Consider the following 19,923-nt stretch of genomic DNA (forward strand, 5'->3'; position numbering starts at 1 on the left):
TGTAGTCCTTGTTGTGGGCCTGTGTGGGCTTCGGTTTCCTAACCTTCGTATTGGGTTTGGGTGGCTTCCCGGGCCTATTCAGATGGCTTTTAGCCGTTTCCCGTGGGTGTCTTACTTGGCTGCCAGTTTTGGGGCTGGCGAGGTGGCCCTATTCGTGGTGGTGTTTGTCACTGGAAAATCACAGTTCCTGCACTGGGTGTCTGACGTGGGCTCAGGCACTGTGGCGTGCGATGCACTGTGCGTAGGTGCATATATACTCCTTGGATGGCTAAGGTCGTATATAGTATTGACCAGCTCTTTACAGTTCTTTTGTATTAACGAAATGTCACCGAATGGGAGACACAGGGTCTTGTGACCTGTGTTGGGTGCCCGTGGTGGTGCGTTGGTTAGTTTAGTTCTGTTTTCCTCTTCTGTTTTATAAAAAAAAAAATATTGAATGTCACGTTCTGGGAGACACGGGGTCTTATCTTTTGTGTCTGCGTGCCTTTAATGTTATTGTTGTCACGCAAATGGGAGGTACAGGGTATTGGGTCCTTGTCCCCAGTTACTCTCCCTTTCTCCCACCTCTGTTGGTACTCCTTACTTGTAGGTGGATGCGTCCGCGGTGGTCCGTCCTCTCCCTCTTCAAACGGCGTCCTGCAGGCTCCTGAATCTGCAGCTCTGTCGCCGCAGTGTCTGCGTCTCTTGTCGGGCATACGGGCCCTTCAGCCGGTGCCGGATGTCTTCGATGCAGGGCTCGCAGAGTCTTTCTCCCGGGTTCCTTTCCTTTAGGTACGCGGGCCCTCCTCTTGGGCTCCTCTTCCTCAGGGCTTGCGGGTCTTCTTCCTGGTCTCTTCCGCTGGGCTCCTCTGTGCCAGGGCTTACTTACGGGTCCTTCTCCTGGCTTGCCCACCGTTCCACCTTTCCTGCAGGGTGTGCGAGCCCTCCGTTCTTGCAGTGCACATGGGCACACCACCACTGCTGGGCACACGGGCCCACTGTTATTGCTGGGCACACAGGCCCACCGACACTGCTGGGCACACGGGCCCTTCCGCACTGCGGGCACATGGGCCCTGGGAGGCTGCTGGGCACACAGGCCCTCCTCCTCCTCTGCTGCTGGGCGCACGGGCCCCTCGTCACTGCGGGCACACGGGCCCCTCGTTACTGCTGGGCACTCGGGCCCTCCGCTGGGCTCACAGGCCCTCCTTCGTTGCTGGGCACACAGGCCCCACTTCACTGCGGGCGCGCAGGCCCTCGGATACTGCTGGACACGTCCAGGGCTGCTGCGTGTCGCTCCACCAGGCGCGCTGCTCCTCTGCAGTCACCTTTGGGTCTGCTCCACCTTTCCCTGCCGTCTGTAGGGCTCTCAGCATCCGTTCCCCTCTGCTGGGCAGACGGTCCGGCGGCAACCTCTCTTCATGCTGCTGGGCTCGTCGCTGCGTCACTCCTTTGGGGCCAAAGTTACCTGATTCTTCATGTTCCTGCTGGGCTTCTTGAGATCGTGGCCCTCCTTTGCTCTGCAGGGTCCAGTGACCCTCCTCTGCCGCAGGCAGCGTTGCCTGCTCCTTGTGGCCGCTTCTGCTGGGCACACAGCCCGCCCTGCTGGGTGTTCCTCACCCTTCCATGTCGGCTGCCATACGACGTGGGACCTCATCGGCCTCGTCGCCAGTTGTAAGCCCCCTTCATGGGGCCGCTTCACGCATACCAAATGATTACACAGGAGCCATTGTGCACTCCAACCTTCCCTTTATTCCTCTGTATCATTACTGCCGTTTTCCCTTCCCTCGCTCCTTCCCTTCCTCCCGCTCCCTCCCCTAGTCTTCAGTTTCCCTCTTAAAGGGGCTCTGTCCTTTTTCCACTTACAACAGCGTGCATTGTCTTTCAGCTTCCCTCAGTAGGATCACTAGTGCGTAGTCTATGACTGAACTCCTGAACTTCCCCATGCAGTCTGGCCCTTCGGCTTCCTGTCTCTACGTCCAGGCGAGAGGGTGCGTGTGAGAGATTCACACAGGAAAGGAGAAAACAAGACAGACCAATGTGAGAGAGAGAAACCGAGAAAGTTACAAGCGGGAACTCGAGAAGAAATGCATATTTATTTCTGTTGTTGTATTCTGTTTGATAGTTACAATTTTCACTGCACTGCGGATCGCTGATTAAAAAATATAAATTAATAAAATCACCACTTTTGGGATCTTCCGAACACACCCCACACAACCAAAACCAATTTTATATCCTCAACATTCAGTATTTCTGTTCATAAGTGATCTGAGCACAGTCCGCATGCGCTTCGGCTATGCATTTTTCCACCTCTCAGCAGAGAAAACGCTCGCATTTCTATATCTTTCATTGTGGTGCACAACCAGTTTCTGTTCAATGGGCAATCATGAAAGTGTGCACATTCAAGCATTCCATGGCCACATTTAGAGGAAAATTATTAGAAGGAACATTTCTGGCCAACCCCTCCAAATAGCCTGCATTCCATTTCCTGCCTTTAAGCCCATCTTAACTTTCTGGGAGGCCCACTACAATCCTGCCACTCTTTCCCACACTTTAAGCCCAGTTTAACCTCCTGGTTGCCCACTCCAATCCTGCCACGCCTTCCCACCCTGTAAGCCCATCTTAACTTTCTGGAGTGCCCACTCCAACCTTGCCACTCCTTTCCACCCTGTAAGGCCATCTTACCTTTCTGGGGGGCCCACTCCAATCCTGCCACTCCTTTCCACTCTGTAATCCCAGCTCAGCTTTCTGGGTTGCCCACTCCAATCCTGCCACTCCTTCCCACCCTGTAAGCACATCTTAACTTTCTGGAGTGCCCACTCCAACCCTGCCACTCCTTTCCACCCTGTAAGCCCATCTTATCTTTCTGGGGGGCCCACTCCAATCCTGCCACTCCTTTCCACTCTGTAATCCCAGCTCAGCTTTCTGGGTTGCCCACTCCAATCCTGACACTCCTTTCCACTCTGTAAGCCCAGTTTAACTTTCTGGGTTGCCCACTCCAATCCTGCCACTCTTTCCCACCATGTGGGAGCCCTTGCGGCCATCACTTCCCTTGGGATATACCGAAGTGTTATCACCTACTTGACTTTTCACACTAATTCCTCCACAGCAGGCACTTATTGACATTGAAGGATGTATAGCTTTTCTGTGGGTATTTCCCGTTTCTGCACCCTGCTGGCTGGCCATCTCGTGATAATCGGCGGCTAATAACCCCCGGCTGTATTTCTTTGTCTCCCTTGTAACCTCACAGATGCCTCTGTTTTCCACTCTACGCAAGGGGGGTACCCAACTATTTTGTTGAACTTTACTGTGATCTCTTCAAGGATATATGTCACATGAGGTCATTTCCTGTGACGATATAAGGTCAAAGTTCATGTGACATAATTTACTGTGATGTCATGCCCTGACATTTCATTGGGTCAAATTGATGTGACATCATTTCCCATGATGTCATCATTATGCTATTTGTGAAACTTTAAGATTCCTACAGATTTTTGGTCACATCATGTTGGAATCTATGGGAATATCCGATGGCCGAGTTTATATGTGTGCATACATTATGGAACATACAGCACCCACGCATATCTGCAACTGCAGCTGACTCCTCAACGGCACAGGGGTATGTGTCAAACTGGCAACGTGTGTAGGACGGTAGGGCTGTAATGGGAAATAATGTGGAGCCAGAAGGGAAAGGGATGGAATAGCACATGAGAACATTTATATTTCTTTTCTTACACTTGCACACTGAGTAGTTGCTTCATTGGATGGACACAATGGGCCTCATTACGAGTATGGAGGCAGCCATGCCCTTAAAAAGGGCATGGCTGCCTCCATTCCGGGTTCCAGGTCCGGGTTCCTTCAATGAGGAATAACCTGGCCATTCCAACCTTGGAGGACCCGGTAATTCCTCATTGAAGGAACCCATCCCCATTCCCATTTCAGCCCCCATAGGGCTCAATGGAAATGGGGAGGGAGCTAATAACGGGCGCGTTAATAACGGGCCCGTTATTAGCTCCCTGGTCCCCTTGCGGAACCCGCAAAGGACGTCTGGTCTGACCAGACATTCTGAGCGGGTCCCGCAAGGGAACCACGTAATAGGACGCAGTGGGTTTACCGGCACCGGCACCATTACCGGCACTGTTAAACCCATTCCGCCCACCTCGTAATGAGGCACAATGTGTACAGTACACAAATCGAAGTCGGATTTAAATTCTTATGAGCATTTTCCCAGTGAATTCAACCCCAATAATGTGTAATTTACGAAATGTGGAAGTTACACAAATATCAGAGCAAGTTGTTTCTGACTAATAGCAGGTGCAAATTACGGATGGTGTAAAATAAGTGCACGGCTGTTTAACTCTAAGCAGCACTTAACATACTTGCCAACATTCTGTGACCAAAAAGATGTAGGATTTTTCAAGTTTCAAACATAATACTTCGCATAACAATTACATCACAGGAAAATACAAAACATACATTGTTGGCACTACTGGAGCCTTCTAAAATACACAACCCATCAGACAGCACAACATAGTAAGATGTTCAAATGTTTAAAATGTATAATTCTGAATGCCGAGGAAAATTGTATATCCAGGCTGTCACGGGGGCCCAGAGTAATTGACGAGGCTCGTGTTCGGAGCCGTGTTGACAAAATACTTTGAAAGTTACATTATTTACCGCCGCCACCAAAGGTTATGGCCGCAAAGCACCCTTAGTTTCATTGTTGTTACCTGTTTGAAGTTCCTGCGTAATTGACATGCTTGTGTTCTGAGCCGCGTGTCAGAGGAATTGAGAAGCTACGTCTTCAATCACTGCCGCAGACTGGGCAAAGCAACCAGGAAGCTGACTACAGTTGTTGTGGAAGGAGATTGAAGTGTGTGTGAAACAACACCGTCAGTGAAACACTTGACCCTGAATACAGAAAGAGACCTAGAACGGAACAGGAAGGCCTATTTGTTTAACCTTCTGGAAACTGGTGAGGAGTGGAAAAGGGCTGTTCATTCACGCTGGCTGAAGAGGTTTTGGGACACATTACAGAAAAACACAAGAGGAGGAAGTGTGACACCAGTTATTCCAAAGAGAGTCAAGTAAGAACTGTAATGTTTTCCCCAGCAGAACTATAACATTATTATTTCCCATCTCCTTATTCGCTGATCAGTCCAGTGGAATAAAAGTTTGGAGTGAGAAATCAACACTACAGAGTGTTGTCCTTATTTACCATGCAGAAATTGTGGCATTTGGTGGCAGCGTGGGATTCAGACAAAGACCATGGAGGCGTTGATCAAGACACTGATTGAGGGACAGCACCAACTATAGCAGGCACTGCAACTACAGAGTCAGCAAGCACAGGCCGACAGACAGGCATTTCAACAAGCAATTCAGGTACAACAAGCACAAATGATTGTCGCAGCAAATTTAAGGAGACACACGCAGGTACCGGCTACGGTCCTGCAGAAGTATACTCCAGGGGAAGACCCTTCACATTTTTTTGTAAATTTTGAAAGAGTGGCATGGAACGCACAGTGGCTGGCAGATACATGGTGTCACTATATTGCTCCATTGATGACTGGGAAATGCAAAGTGCATATCAAGCGGCGAACCCCACAGGAGATACGACATATGTGGACATGAAAAGGCTTGTTTTGGAGAGAGTAGGTCACGATGAAGAAGCATAGCGAATAAAGTTCAGAGAGACTAAATTGCAGCATGATGAAATGCCCAGGCAGCTGTTCTATAGAGTAAAAGAGTTGGGAGACAAATGGCTACAAATCGTCACTACCACGACCCAGCAGGTGGCAGATAGGATTGTTCTAGAGCAATTTGTAGAGGCCCTTCCACTACCAACACAGCGTTGGTTGAGATAACATCATCGGCCCAGTTTAATGGAGGCGGTTAACATAGGTTCCGTCTATCAAACGGCAGGTCAAGGGAGGTTAGTCACTTATCCTCAACCAGGCAAAATAACCGGTGGACTCACCTCCACCCCGGTCTGATACATCCTGATGCCAAGATGGTCTAACTCCATGAACAAACGACCGGAATTGGAAGGACCAAGAACATGTCCCCGTAGTGAGGGAAGTATGTTGAATCGACAACCAGGGATGGGATCAAGAGGACCGCAATGCTTGAATGCAGAGAATGGGGCCATCTAGCCTGACAATGTGCTAAAAGGAATACATCGGAACTGATGGATGTCAGAACCTTTGATGTACCTAAGGAGGGAGACTACCCCGAGTCAGGCCAACCCACGAAATCTCCCTATGTTTATACCTGCGACGCAGAGGTGGAGGGACGGCCGACCCGAGCGATGATCGACTCTGGAAGTCTACAGACCGCATTCAGCACTGACCTGGTAGGTGACAACCCTAAATCTCGCAGAAGCATTCCTATCAGATGTGTGCATGGGGATGTTAAAAGATACCCTACAAAATAAATTCAGGTTAAGTTGGCGGGGGGAACAGATAGACGTGAAGGCTGCAGTGATGCCTGTGTTGCCCGAGCCCCTTGTGGTAGGCTCGGATGTCCCCAACCTCCCCCAAATTACACAAAACATTGAAAGAAGCTGGCTGAAAAGCGCCCCATTTCATGATCAGGAGATTCTAGCGCCCCTCAATAAGGAGAAGAGGAGCAGAGTTGAAAGGAGGAAAACGCAGAGGGAATGATTTGAACAAAACCTCCAGATAACCATGGATTGCAAACTGGATGAACAAGGAGACCATTTTCAGATGGCTCAAGAACTGGACCACGCTTCCTTGATGACTGGAGGTCATCAAGAAAGCGTGGACTATGCCTCTATTAAAAAAGGATAACCTCAACCCACTGGTTCCTGGTAATTACCGCCCAATAACAAATGCGCCCTTTATTTTAAAAATAATTGACGTGGTGGCATGTTCTCAGTACCAAACTTTTGTAGAGACACATAACATCTTGGCAAAGGAGCAATCAGGCTTCCTGGTAAACCACGGAACAGAGACGGCTTTGTTAGACCTGAAGACCAATATCACAGAGATTATTGAGGAGGGAAATGTTGCCCTGCTGCTTTTGCTGGACTTATCCTCAGCGTTCGATCTGGTCTATCATGGCAGACGGATTAGAACATGTAGGTGGATGCTCCCCCATGGCGGTATCTTGGCTTAAATCTTTCTTAGGTCCCAGAATGGCATGTGTAGCTAAGGGAATATCTCAGTTACAGAGGATACCCGTAACTTGCGGTGTCCCTCAGGGATTGTGTTTATCTCCCCTGTTGTTCAACATTTATGTTAAATGTTTGTGCGATCTCTTGCAATCCCTGGGTATTAAATTCGTCAACTATGCAGATGATACCCAGATAGTTTTTAAGCTATCTGGGAACTACGAGGAGGATGTAGCAAATGTCAACAGGGTTTTTGGGGCCATCCAGAAATGGGTGGCCCTAAACTCCCTGGCACTAAATGATAAAAAACAGAGCTACTCATCCTCTGACCATCCGATACATTAAAGAACTTGGACCCACAATATAAAACGTTTGTGATTAATGGGAACTCTTTCCCTGTGTCGGATTCAGTAAAGACACTGTGCGTCTTTTTTGACTCCCATTTGTCATTTCAAAAACATGGGTCACATTTAAAATCCACATGCTCTTACTATGTACACTTATTGTGGCAGATCCGCCCATACCTATCTGAGCCCAATAGGGCTATGATTGTGGCGGCTATAGTAAACACAAAGTTGGATTACTGTAACAGTCCTCTCCTTGGGACAGCAAAAGGAAATATCAGGAAACTTCAAGTACTGCAAAATGGTGCAGTCCGAGCTGTCTCCGGTCTTGCCCGCCAAACTCATGTCAAAGAATATCGCAGGAAGCTGCATTGGCTTCCGATTGAACAGCGTATACATTTCAATGGTGCTGTTATGGTGTTTAAATGCCTGATGAGTGCAGCACCAGGCTACCTCTCTGCCAGAGTGAAAAAAGCGACCCCTCACCAGACATCACGTTTGAATAATAAGATGCTGTTGGAACAACCATGTGCTGCCCTGAAAAAACGTGGTGGTGCAAGCTTTAATGCTTGGGCCCCGTCACTCTGGAATTTGCTTCCCCTGGACATCAAGGCCAGTGTCTCTACTCAGCAATTCAGGAAACGCCTTAGAGCATTCCTTTTTTATATAAAACTGAACTGATAATGCTTAAATTACCATCTCTAATGGACCCGAGGGCCCACCTTCTTTAAGTTGTACTCGCAGCTTCTTTCTGTTCTGTGTTTATTTGTCATGTGAGCGCCCTGAGGCCTTTAGGCTTGTGTGCACTATATACACATTTTTTAGTTAGATAGTTTGACTTGTTCGAACACTCCCACTGGGACATTGAGGATACTGCCCACAAACCCTACAAAAAAACAGCACCCAATGTCATCCTCTTGGGAGGAGGAGCTCTTACCATACCCCGGAAGAAGTCGCATGAGCGCCTTGCACCAGAGATAAATATATGGAAGTTACCAAGGCTAGCACCCATGAATCATTCAACAAACTGCCACTTTTTTTACAAGGAACCAGTGGTGATGTCACCCACAGAGGAAGCCCCAACTTTAAGATCTACAGTGGAGAAGCCGGAATCAGGAGGAGAGATATCGGATCAACTTCTGCTGGAGAACACCATGTTTGTTTGTTGTTTCTTTATTTATTTATAATGCACACCTCACCCAAGGGTATCTGGGCGCAGTAGAAGATGATGGAGTTTCTTAGTTACACATAATGACATTAAAGTCAATCCAGACTATCCAGCATATGTACATGTACAGTTTCATAGTTATACACAGTGACACAAACAAAGCAGTGTAGATTATATAACATAAACACATAGAGTGCAGAGTATATAACATATGTACAAGGGGATGGCAGGTGAGCTATTGAGGATCATCATTGGTAATAAGCCAGTTCTTCATGTTATTTCTGAAGCTGCAGAGGAATTGATTGGTTCTGAAATTGGAGGGGAGAGAGTTCCAGAGTTGGGCAGCCAGGACAGGGAAGCCGTTATCTCCTGCTTTTTTGAGTTTATAGCTAGGAACTCGTAAGCAACCAGAATTGGCCGATCTGGTAAGTCGGGCATATTGTTTCAAGGCAAATTTGTCAGAAAGATATTGAGGGGCTGAGTTATTGAGGCATTTATAAGTTAAGGATGCAGTTTTTAGTTTAATTGTTTCTTTAATAGACAGCCAGTTTTGGTGGAGATGTGTTGTCTATGAGGAATGCTCAGAGCTGTCCTGAGAGCGTTATTCTGCAGGACCTGCAGTTTCTTAGTGATGTATTTGTTGGCCCCAACATATAGTCTGTTACAGTAGTTAATTTTAGATAAGATTAAGGCGGGTAGAGAGTTCCAGAGTTGGGCAGCCAGGACAGGGAAGCTGTTATCTCCTGCTTTTTTGAGTTTATATCTAGGAACTTGTAAGCAACCAGAATTGGCCGATCTGGTAAGTCGTATTGTTTCAAGGCAAATTTGTCAGAAAGATATTGAGGGGCTGAGTTATTGAGGCATTTATAAGTTAAGGATGCAGTTTTTAGTTTAATTGTTTCTTTAATAGACAGCCAGTTATGGTGGAGATGTGTTGTCTATGAGGAATGCTCAGAGCTGTCCTGAGAGTGTTATTCTGCAGGATCTGCAGTTTCCTAGTGATGTATTTGTTGGCCCCAACATATAGTCTGTTACAGTAGTTAATTTTAGATAGGATTAAGGCTCTAGCCAGAGTGATGCAGCTTTTGGTGGTGAGGAAGGGTTTACAGGCTCGAATGAGCTTGCAAGTATAAGCATTTGCCGAAGCTGTAGCGCTGACCTGTTTTCTCATGCCTAGGGAGGAGTCTAGATAAAAACCAAGTGTTTTTACTTCGCTGGTGACTTTAATGATGTTTACATTGATATTAAACGATCGGTATTGGTCACCTAGTTTGGTGATGTTGATGGGAGTGGCTAGGAGGAGGAGTTCTGTTTTTTATCATTCAGGCAGAATCCATGTGTGGCCTTCCATGCCTGAATGATAAGGTAGATTTTGTTTATCAGGGCTAGTTCCTTGGCATAGTCAACTGTCAAAGGGATAAGGATCTGGGTGTCATCAGCATAGTTCGTGTAGGTGACACCCATATGATCCAGGTCATCAAATAGTTTGGTAAATGCATTGTACATGGTAGGTGATACACACAACCCTTGTGGGACTCCGCATGTGATAGGAATGGGGGTTGCAGCAGCAGATGCTGAGAACACTCTCATTGACCTGCTGCTTAAAAATGAGCTGATCCATGCTGTGGCTTCTGGTGAGAAGTGCGACGTTGTGGAGAGGTGATTGCATAGGATCTTGTGGTCAACCAAGTCAAAGGCAGCCGATAGATCCAGCGGCAGCAGAAGGGCTGGATTTCCTTCATCTTTAAGGTCGCCTATTTGTGTTTTTAGGCCAATCAAGGCTGTTTCAGTGCCATGTTGTGGCCTGAAGCCTGATTGACGGAGACCTAATCGTTTTTTCGACTCCAGGAAATGTTGTATTTTATTGTAGGCAGCTTTGTCTATAATCTTCAACAGGAATGGGACTGTGGTGATAGGTCTAAGGTTTGTGGGTAAATTGGGGTCAAGAGATGGTTTTGTTAGGGGAGGCAACACCCATGAGTTCTTCAAGTTGGTTGGTACGGGACAAGTATGGAAGGAGGCATTGACAAGTGATGTGATAAAGGGAGCGAGGATGCTTGCTGCGTCCTTAATTACAGCGGCTGGACAGGAGTCTCCATGGCAGTTTGATGGTTTGAGGGAAGCTATCATTTTTAGCACCTCTTGGGGTGATACTGGTGTGAAGTTAAATCGTTGAGCAGAGGTGGAAATGTTGGGGCTTTGTTTTTGGGTGTAGTCTTGCGGTGACAAGGTGAGTTTTTTGTTAATGATTTTCTTTTGGAGCAATGTCATTTTATTGGCCATAATCTCCTGGATTTTGGTAAACCAGGTTTGGTCCTTGACAGAGAGATCTGTATGGGGGGTGGGTGATTCGAGTTCTCTAAGGATGGTAAAGAGTTCTCTGGTATTTAAACTGGCTTTCATTGTAGGTGTTACGTTTGGCTGCGAGAATTTCATCTTTATAGCTGGCAGCGATTTTTAAGAGGATTTCTTTATTGATGGTAGATGGGTTATTTTTCCATATGGCTTCATGTTTCCTTTTTTCTTTCCTAAGGTCTTTAAGTTTGGGGGTGAACCAAGTGTTCAGGTGAGCGGTCGGTTTACTTTTGCACATTTTTAATGGTGCGATAGAATCTAGAGCATTATTAATAGTTTTATTATACGGTTCTACTAGTTCCTCAGGGTTAGTTGGTAATGATGGTACCTGCAGGGGTTCAAGAAAAGGCCTGAGATTATCGACCGTGATATTTTTCTTATTTCTGGTTAGAATGGGGGGAGCTATGACCTTTGTCATCACTGGAGGAATACAGTCTAGAAAAGTGAAATTTAGTAAGCAGTGGTCCGTCCAAGAAAATGGTTCGATAGCTGTTATATTAGTTGTGCAGTTAAGATCTGCTAGCCAGTCCAGGGTTCGTCCTTTGTCATGTGTAGGTAGGAGAACTCTCTGGGTAAGGCCTAGCTCAGTCAAGGAATTGGCTAGGAGCAAAGCCGAATGGTCGGCTGGATCATTAAAGCCTAAATTGAAATCACCTAGTAGGAGGATTTGAGATGATGGTTTAGTATTGGCTGAGATGATATTGTTAATGTCATCTTTAAATGAGCTTAAGGGACCTAGAGGACGATAGATTAGGTGCATAGTTAAGGTTTGTGATGTAGAAAGTGTCAGTTGTACAGTCAATAGTTAACAGGATGAGGGACATGGGAGATAGCTCTGAAGTTCAGCGATGCTTTAGCGATGAAGGCAGTCCCCCCACCCCTCTAGTTGATTCGCTATCTGATCTGAGAATAGTGTAATGGTCCGGTATAGCAGTAAGGAGGGATGGGCCTGCAGCTGCATGTAGCCAGCTCTCGGTTATTGCCAGGAAATCCAATTTTCTGTCAAGTATCAGATCAGAAATTTCAGCTGCATGGGCGACTAGGGATCTTGCATTGATTAATGCTACACTAATGGTGGTGCTAGTGTTGTTGGTGAAAGCTTTTGGTAATATAGGCTTATATGCAGTTTTGGTGGCATAGTTGCAGTTGTTGGGCGGTGGCTTTATAGTGCTTGCCCTATAGTTGTTGGTAGGAGTGGCGGTGATAGGTAGGTTGTATGATCTACCTAATCTGGAGCTGAGTCTAGTATTTCTTATTCGAGTTGGGCATGGGATATTCAAGGCCAATATTATAGAGCTCGTGACAGTGGAGCTAGGGCTAGTGTCTAGGGTATTTTTTATTTATTTGGATTTATAAAGCGCCAGCGGCCCAGAGGCATTGTGGCACTGTTACATGGATACTTGGCTTGTGCAGAGGATACAATTTACATTTACATTCATATGTACATTACAGCATGGTTACAGCATAGGATATTTAGCCTGTCCAGAGGATACATTTACATATAAGGTATTATATACATTACAGCATGGATAGGTAAGGAGCATAGTAGCATTTTGAATATATCAGGTGACTTTGATGCTATAGGGCCCGATTGCAAGTTAGGTTAAGCATCTAAGAGGGTTTGTTGGAAGAGTTGCGTTTTGAGTGCCTTGCGGAAAGAGGAGATTGAGGGTGCTTTCCTGAGAGCGGGTGATGGTAGCGCATTCCAGTTCTTGGGGGCTAGAACGGCAAAGCTGGATCCTCCAGCTTTCAGTCTTTTGTAGGTTGGGGCCGTGAGTTGGTCGCAGTGTTGGGTCCGTTTGGGTCTGGTGGAGCTATCTCTATGGATAACATCTGACAGGTATGGCGAGGCCGTTTGGGATAGGCATGCGTGCGTGATGGAGAGTGATTTGAAAAGGATACGCTCTCTTACTGGGAGCCAGTGAGCGTTTCGTCTTGCTTGGGATATGTGCTCCCCCTTAGGAATGCTGAGGGCTGCTCTTAGTGCGTTTATTTTGTGTAGTTTGAAGTTTATTCAGGTTTTTGGAGGAGGTGCCTAGGAATAGGACGTTGCAGTAGTCTAGCTTAGCTCCCACTGTGTCCCTTGCAATGACTAGGCAGTTTTTTGGAGAGAGATAAGGTTGGACAGCATTAATGATCTTGGTAGATAGTGCCGCAGAGGTCGCTATCGTGTTTACTTGACATGACATGGAGAGTGTGGCATCTAGGTAAACCCCTAGGGTTTTGGCAGCGGATACAGTGGCAATGGTCGTGTTGTCAGTGTTAAAGGATGCGTACTTGCTATCCAGTTTGTTGAGGACTTGTTTGGGACCTACTAGGAGTATTTCTGTCTTTTCTCCATTGAGGCAGAGACCCTTTGCCGCCATTCAGGCCTGGATGATGGCGTAGATCTTGTTGAGGGTGGCTGCATCCTGTTCATAGGAGCCAGTGAGAGGGAGAACAACCTCAGTATCATCGGCATAGTTGGTGTATGCTGTGTTGTGATCATCAAGGTCGTTAAAGAGGGGGATGGTGAAGATGTTGTTGAGGGTGGGTGGCATGCAGGATCCATGTGGAACTCTGTAGTGGATGGGAGTGGGGGATGCACAGTCCTGATCAGAGAATACTCTCATGAGTCTGCCTTCAAGGAAGGATGTGATCCAGGAGGTGGCTTGTTGGGAGAATTGTGCTGCATCTTTGAGGTGTTTGTAGAGGAGCTTGTGATCCACGAGATCGAAAGCAGCGGAGAGGTCCAGGAACAGGAGCAGTGCAAGCTTTCTTTGGTCCATGGTTTGCTGCAGCTGCATTTTTAAGTCTAGTAGGGCTGTCTCAGTCCCATGGCGTGGCCGGAAGCCTGATTGCCTTTTGCTAAGGATGTTGTTGTTTTCAAGGTATTGTTGTATCTGTTGGTATGGTATGCTGCTTTATCAAGTATTTTTAGCAGGAAGGGGACGGTAGTTATCGGTCTGTAGTTGTTAGGTTGGTCTGGGTCAAGTGAGAGTTTTTCCAGGAGCGGGCTTACCCAAGATTCCTTGAGGGAGGTCGAACGACCCCAGAGGATAGTGAGGCATTGATGAAAGCCGTGCGGAATGGGGCTAGAGGTTCTGTGCACTCTTTAATCAAGGATGCAGGGCATGTGTCTCCCTTACATGAGGAGGGTTTGATTCCTTTCATGAGTGCTAGGACTTCTGTTTCGGTCACCTCTCGGAAGGAGAATGGTTGTTAATCTTTTTTGTCATTATTTTTGTGATTTTTTGCTGTAGGGTTTGAGTTAGTTTTGGGGAGGGCATTGCAGGGGGCTTTTATTTTTTCTTGGAGGAAGTTTCATTTAGTTAACATGGCTTTTTGAATGGTGTTGCACCATGCTTCCTCTTTGACTGTTTCTTGGGTGTTGGTTGGCGGGGATGCCAGCTCTTTATAGATTGCGAACAGTTCCTTTGATTCAGATTTTGCATTGTCTATTCTGGAGTTATATGATGAGGATTTGGCTGTGGGGATTTCTTTTTTGTACTGAGAGGCGAGAGTTTTATAAGCCTCTAGCGAGGTGGGAGAGGGGTGGGATTTCCACGATGAGAGGGCCACTCTTTGTTTTGGTCCTGATGTCTAGTAGCTCTTGCGAGAACCATGAGTTTGCATGTTCTTGTTTTTAGCTTTTTTAGGCAGAAGGGGTGCAATGATGTCCAAGGCAGTATTTATTGTCGTTTTGTACAGGTCTACTAGCTCCACAGGGTCAGAGGAGAAAGGGGGTTTTAGTGCTTGTGCTACTTCAAGAAGAGGGGTGAGCCTTTCCTTAGTGAGGAGCCTGGAGTGTCTGGCCAGCGCTGGGGGAAATGGTTTAGTAGGTTGGGGTTTGATTCCTATGGGGATGTAGAAGTGTACAAGGTGATGGTCTGTCCAGGGGCATGGGGTGTTGGAGCTGATATCGACGACGGAACAGTTGTGGTCCACTATCCAGTCAAGTGTACATCCTTTGCTGTGGGTAGGGTCAGTATCTCTTTGAATGAAGCCCATGTAGAGGAGTGTTTTGTTCAGGGCTTTTCTTTGTTTATCTTTAGGGTCATTGAGACGTGGGTTAAAGTCTCCTAGGATGATAGATCGGGTATTATATTTCAGGTTTTCTCCAACTAGGTGTAGGAGGTTGGCTTGGAATTCGAGTAGAGGGCCAGGGGGGCGGTAGATAACGTGTAAAGGGATGGTGTCGTTGGGGGATAGAGCAAATTTGACTGTTAGACAGTCTGTGTGGTCATCTACTGATGAGCTGATTAGTCTAATGGCGATAGTGTCTTTGGCGATGAGCGCAGCTCCACCACCTTTGCTAGAGGTCCTATCTTTGTGGAACAGGGAGTATCCAGGGGGAAGTGCAAGGTTGATGGAGGGGTCTGAGGCGGCATGTAGCCAGGTTTCTGTAAGTGCGAAGATGTCAAGGCTGAGATTGGTGATCAGGTCGTGGATTGCAGTGGCATGGGCTGGGAGGGAGCAGGTGTTGATCATGGCGCAGTTAAGTTGTGTGTGTGTGTGTTGGAGTGAGGGGGATTTCTCACTGTGGCTGTGTGTGGGGGTCTGATGTGCTATAGCGATGTGTCAGGTGGTGGAGGGGGGCGTGACAGGGTTGGGTTTAGAGGTGTGTTGGACATGTTTGGTGTGTGTACGTAGGAGCTGGTTTCTGAGTGATGAGGGCCTTGGGAGTGTGCTGGGTTTGGTTATGAGAGTAATGTGTGTGTGAGTGTTGCTTGGTGGGTTGCTGTGTGGTGATCACTTCTGTGTAGGCAGGAGTAAACTTGTCTAGAGCGGGGGGCGCATGAGAAAGGTGGTAGAAAGAGCGTGGGAGGTATGTTTGCTAGGTGACTGGACCTGTCTTGGGTCGGGGTGCTGCTGGCTGGCATGGTGAGCGATCCGGGGTACCTGGGCTTGCTGTTCCTGCAGGGGATCAGTAGGCTGGTCAGTAAAGTGTCTTGGGAGGGCAGATTTAAGGTTCAGGTAATAGGCTAGACAACAAGGTGTGACATAGGCGGTAGGCTATTCCCACCTTAACTGAGTAGGGTATACAACATAGGTGGTAGGCTATTCCCACCTTAACTCAGTAGGGCATACAATATAGGCTGTAGGCTAATCCCACCTTAACTCAGTAGGGCATACAACATAGGCGGTAGGCTAATCCCACCTTAACTCAGTAGGGCATACAACATAGGCGGTAGGCTATTCCCACCTTAACTCAGTAGGGCATACAACATAGGCGGTAGGCTATTCCCACCTATTCCCTTACCCTGATGTGGTCCATAGGGGCTAATGAATGTAAGGCAGGGTTCGACATGCCATTAGTGCATCTCGGCCTCAGTGGAGGCAAGAAGGGTGTGGGCTTGATATTATTGCAGACTTTTAGTGGCGGGAGAAAGGATGTTGGTTTGAAAATGTTGGCCATAGAATAGAGTTTGGGCTTGGTTAAGGAATCGCTAAGTGTATGTGTTGGTAGTCTGGGCATATAGAGGGCAGGCAAAGACATAGAGGCTATGGTGCTTGAAATACAGAGTGCTAAATACAGGCTCACCCGGTGTATTCCATTATGGCATGTACTAAAGAAAAGCATTTTACTGGGTAGTGGTTGTACAACGAAATATGCAGCAGTGATTATATGGCCAGATGGCCGGTTCGCAATTAAAGCAATTAGGCAATGGGCAAGGCAAGCATGTGATCAAACATAGTATCATATTAACATATTAGCAGACATAGTATCATACTGTCGGACATAACATCATATATCAAAAGGTCTTTGGGAGTGGTACACGTCAAGCAAACATTGTAAGACAATAGTGTGGCACTGCAGCAGCACAGCATGCAGGGAATCCACAACAATGTGCTGTGCCTCTTGTTTAAAGTGGTGACTATGCATAGGAGGACATTTTGATGGTAATACAATTAGTTCAAGGGGTGAGTCGACATGGTAACGTGCGTTTGAGCGGGCAAGCAACTGGATTTGTCAGTTGCTTGCCCGCTAAAGTCAGCATTAAAGTCAGCATTAATAGTCAAATGGAGGAAGGGTAGAGAAGTTCTTAGGATAGTACATAGGGCAGTCGCCTGATGATGGTGGCTTACCTTAATAGATCATGGAACAAAGGGGGTGGGATGCACCGCGCACGAGTGTGCAAACAGGCGCAAAACAGGGCCTTTCCTTAGCAGGCCTTAAATGTTCGTAGAGAGGGCAGGAAACCTCGGAAAAAAACAAAAACATAAAGGAGAAAATGGCATATGCTCCCTACCATTCGAGGTAAAAGAAAGGAGCATACAAATAGAAGGTGATGTAAACCAAAGAAAACCATCCTTGTCGCCCAAGGGGGCTGACGCCTCTGTAAAGGAAGCCTCACGGCCCTGGGGAGCCTATTTGACAGAGGCAGCTCAAAAAACGAGCAAGAACTCCTTCCTAACCATGTCAATTACCGTCCCAATGGGGGCGGGGGGTAAGAGAAGAACCAATAATAATGATACTTCAGACCACGAAAGTAAATGGAGCTTCAAAAAGAGGGAGAATGGAATCAGCTGAAGAACGCCTGTCCCCAGCAGTAACCACAAGAGACTGTGCCACAATGACGCTCACGGCTCTAGCGGCCACAATGGCCCCCTTTATGAAACTTTACGGGAACATAGGCGACCAATTAAAGGAGCAGACAACCATGATAGCCATGATGCACTCTAAAATGGTGTTTGTTGAAGGATTCATAACAGGAGTCCAAAAGAATCTTGACAACAGCACCACCAGGGTCTCTAATCTTCTACATAATATACTGGAGCCCATTATCAAAGATAAGATGAACAAGAGGACCTCTAGAGCATCAGAAGTGATGGCGAGTCTTTTCAGATTCTGGGTCCAAAAAACCAGTTAAAGGTAGTATAATCCAGGTAGACACGGAGCCCCACTTGGAAGCTATCATCAACGTACAACCAACCGTACCAGACAGGGAAGAGGCCCTAATATCAGAGAGCTTGGCAACAGCACAGACGCAAATGCAGGCAGCCGAACACCGGAACCTGGAAAAACCACAAGAACAACTAGAGAAAGGAGATGAAACAAGCAGCACAGTCACCCTATCAGAGGTCGTTGGAAAACAATCAAACACCATATCAAATCGAGAATCTAAGACAGATGACCCAAAAAGGGTAACACATAGCTGAGAGATAAAGCTCTGCAGAAAGTCTGTGACACTTCCAACAAACATCGGAAGGACCAAAAGAAAGGTCCAACACAAGGGAAACAGAATACAGGGAAATTGAAGGAAAATCCCTCAAAAGGTGCTCAAGGTAAAGAAGACCTCCAGAACAAGTCTAAAAATAGAGGTATTTACCAAAGCAGAAATCGAATGGAAGCCGTGCCTTTATCAGGAACCTAACCATACCACAGAGTAAGGCCCTCACTAAAGCTCCCACTGTGACCAAACTAAAGACTCAGGAAAAAGATAAGAGCATTCAAAATCAACTGATGAATATCCAACGGGAGAGATTAGAACAAGCGGACGAGGGGGATGACACTGATCTGATGGACCTGATGGATCTCTCAACATGCACAGTGTCGGAAGGCGATTCGTTTGAAGATATCAGCAGACGAGCGAACGAGATTGAGAAGAGTGTGATAGAGGAAGTGGGCACTGGGGTGAGGAAAAGGCCTGAGGGACCCAAGGCCGTACAAAGACTTGAAAATCAAAAAGAGACATACTCGAAAAGAGAACCAGAAAAGGACGACTTTGGCCTAACCCCTGTGTGTGGTGGCAAGAGGTAAAATGACAAAATACAGGACGGAAAGAAAAATACGTACCCAGGCCCCTGGAGAACTTGGAGGGAGGCCCCAAAAGTACAGGGCCAATCGAACCAAGACCCACACAGTTGAGGAACGCCTATGAAACAAGGGAAATCAAGGCAGATAGAGAAAAGAAGGGTGGTGGAATGGGATGATACACTCGACCCCCCCCCCTAAAATAAGGGAGGAAAGAAGAAGAGATGAGGCGCAGAGAGAGAGGATGGACGTAATGGTAAACAATCAAGACAAGTATAACCAGCGAACACATAAAGATCTAAAGAAGACCCTGCAAAGAAGCAACCCATCTCGTAGTGCTGGCCTGGTATTAGAAAGAATATTGTACCTGAATGACAGACTAATCCTGAATCGGGCCAATGTGGTTCGTCTCCTTCACCATGTACCTAACCTAAGACTTCTAACATCGGATGATCTGGTCATCATTGAATTTCCACAGGAAGAAAGGCTGGACATGGTGATTTTGTATACCTCCTCAGCTTTGATAAAACAACTGTTAAAGGAGGAGGCATATCGACTCCGGCCAATGGGCTTCGACTTAACGGAACAAGAACCCCTAACATCTGGGATAGAAAGTTGGGAAAAATGCCAATTAGAAGAGGTGATTGATTCAAAACCACAATAAGAAGCAGACGAAGAGGAGGGACTAAACATGGATGGGCGGGTTTACTTGCAGAGGAAATCAGTAAACCATACGCCAAGAAACGACTGACCAGAATGACTTCACATTTGCTAGTTGGAACACCAGGGGATTTGCCCACGTGTTTGTTAAAGGGAAGTTGCAGATTGAGTCCTTTGATGTGTTATGCCTACAAGAGACATGGCTTATGGAGACCCCGACATTAGAAGGTTATACCATTTACCTGAAACCGGCCTTGAAGGGGATAAAAGGAAGACCTATGTCGGGGCTACTGATTGCCATTAAAAAACGAACTCAATTTACATTGTTACAAGTGCTACATCCTAGTCCATACATCCAGTTGTTAGCCTTAAAGATATCAAAAGAGGCATAAAATGCACAAATACATTGATTATTGTTAACATGTACTGGAATCCGGCAATTGCGGAAAATTATGGTTTTCCTGAGCAGATAGCAGACCTGGTGGACCAGCAAATGGAAAAGTGGCAATATCCATGGATCATCATACGTGGAGATCTAAACTGCATCTGC

At 46.8% G+C, this 19,923-nt stretch overlaps 1 protein-coding gene across 3 annotated transcripts in view; it reads left to right on the top strand.

Moving 5' to 3' along the window:
* The window catches only part of FGD2 (FYVE, RhoGEF and PH domain containing 2), a 414,855-nt gene that overhangs the window by 200,268 nt on the left and 194,664 nt on the right, over positions 1-19,923 (top strand). Inside the window, exon 1 of one of the 3 annotated variants that reach the window (XM_069633422.1) lies at positions 6,193-6,328. The exons of the other annotated variants lie outside the window; for them this stretch is intronic. Coding sequence (XP_069489523.1) covers positions 6,284-6,328 — 45 coding nt within the window. The 5' untranslated portion in view covers positions 6,193-6,283. Of the gene's footprint in view, positions 1-6,192; positions 6,329-19,923 lie in introns of those variants that run through there. 3 annotated transcript variants of the gene reach the window in all.

Source organism: Ambystoma mexicanum, chromosome 13 (genome assembly GCF_040938575.1).
Source record: "Ambystoma mexicanum isolate Mex_15411 chromosome 13, UKY_AmexF1_1, whole genome shotgun sequence".
Taxonomy (NCBI): domain Eukaryota; kingdom Metazoa; phylum Chordata; class Amphibia; order Caudata; family Ambystomatidae; genus Ambystoma; species Ambystoma mexicanum.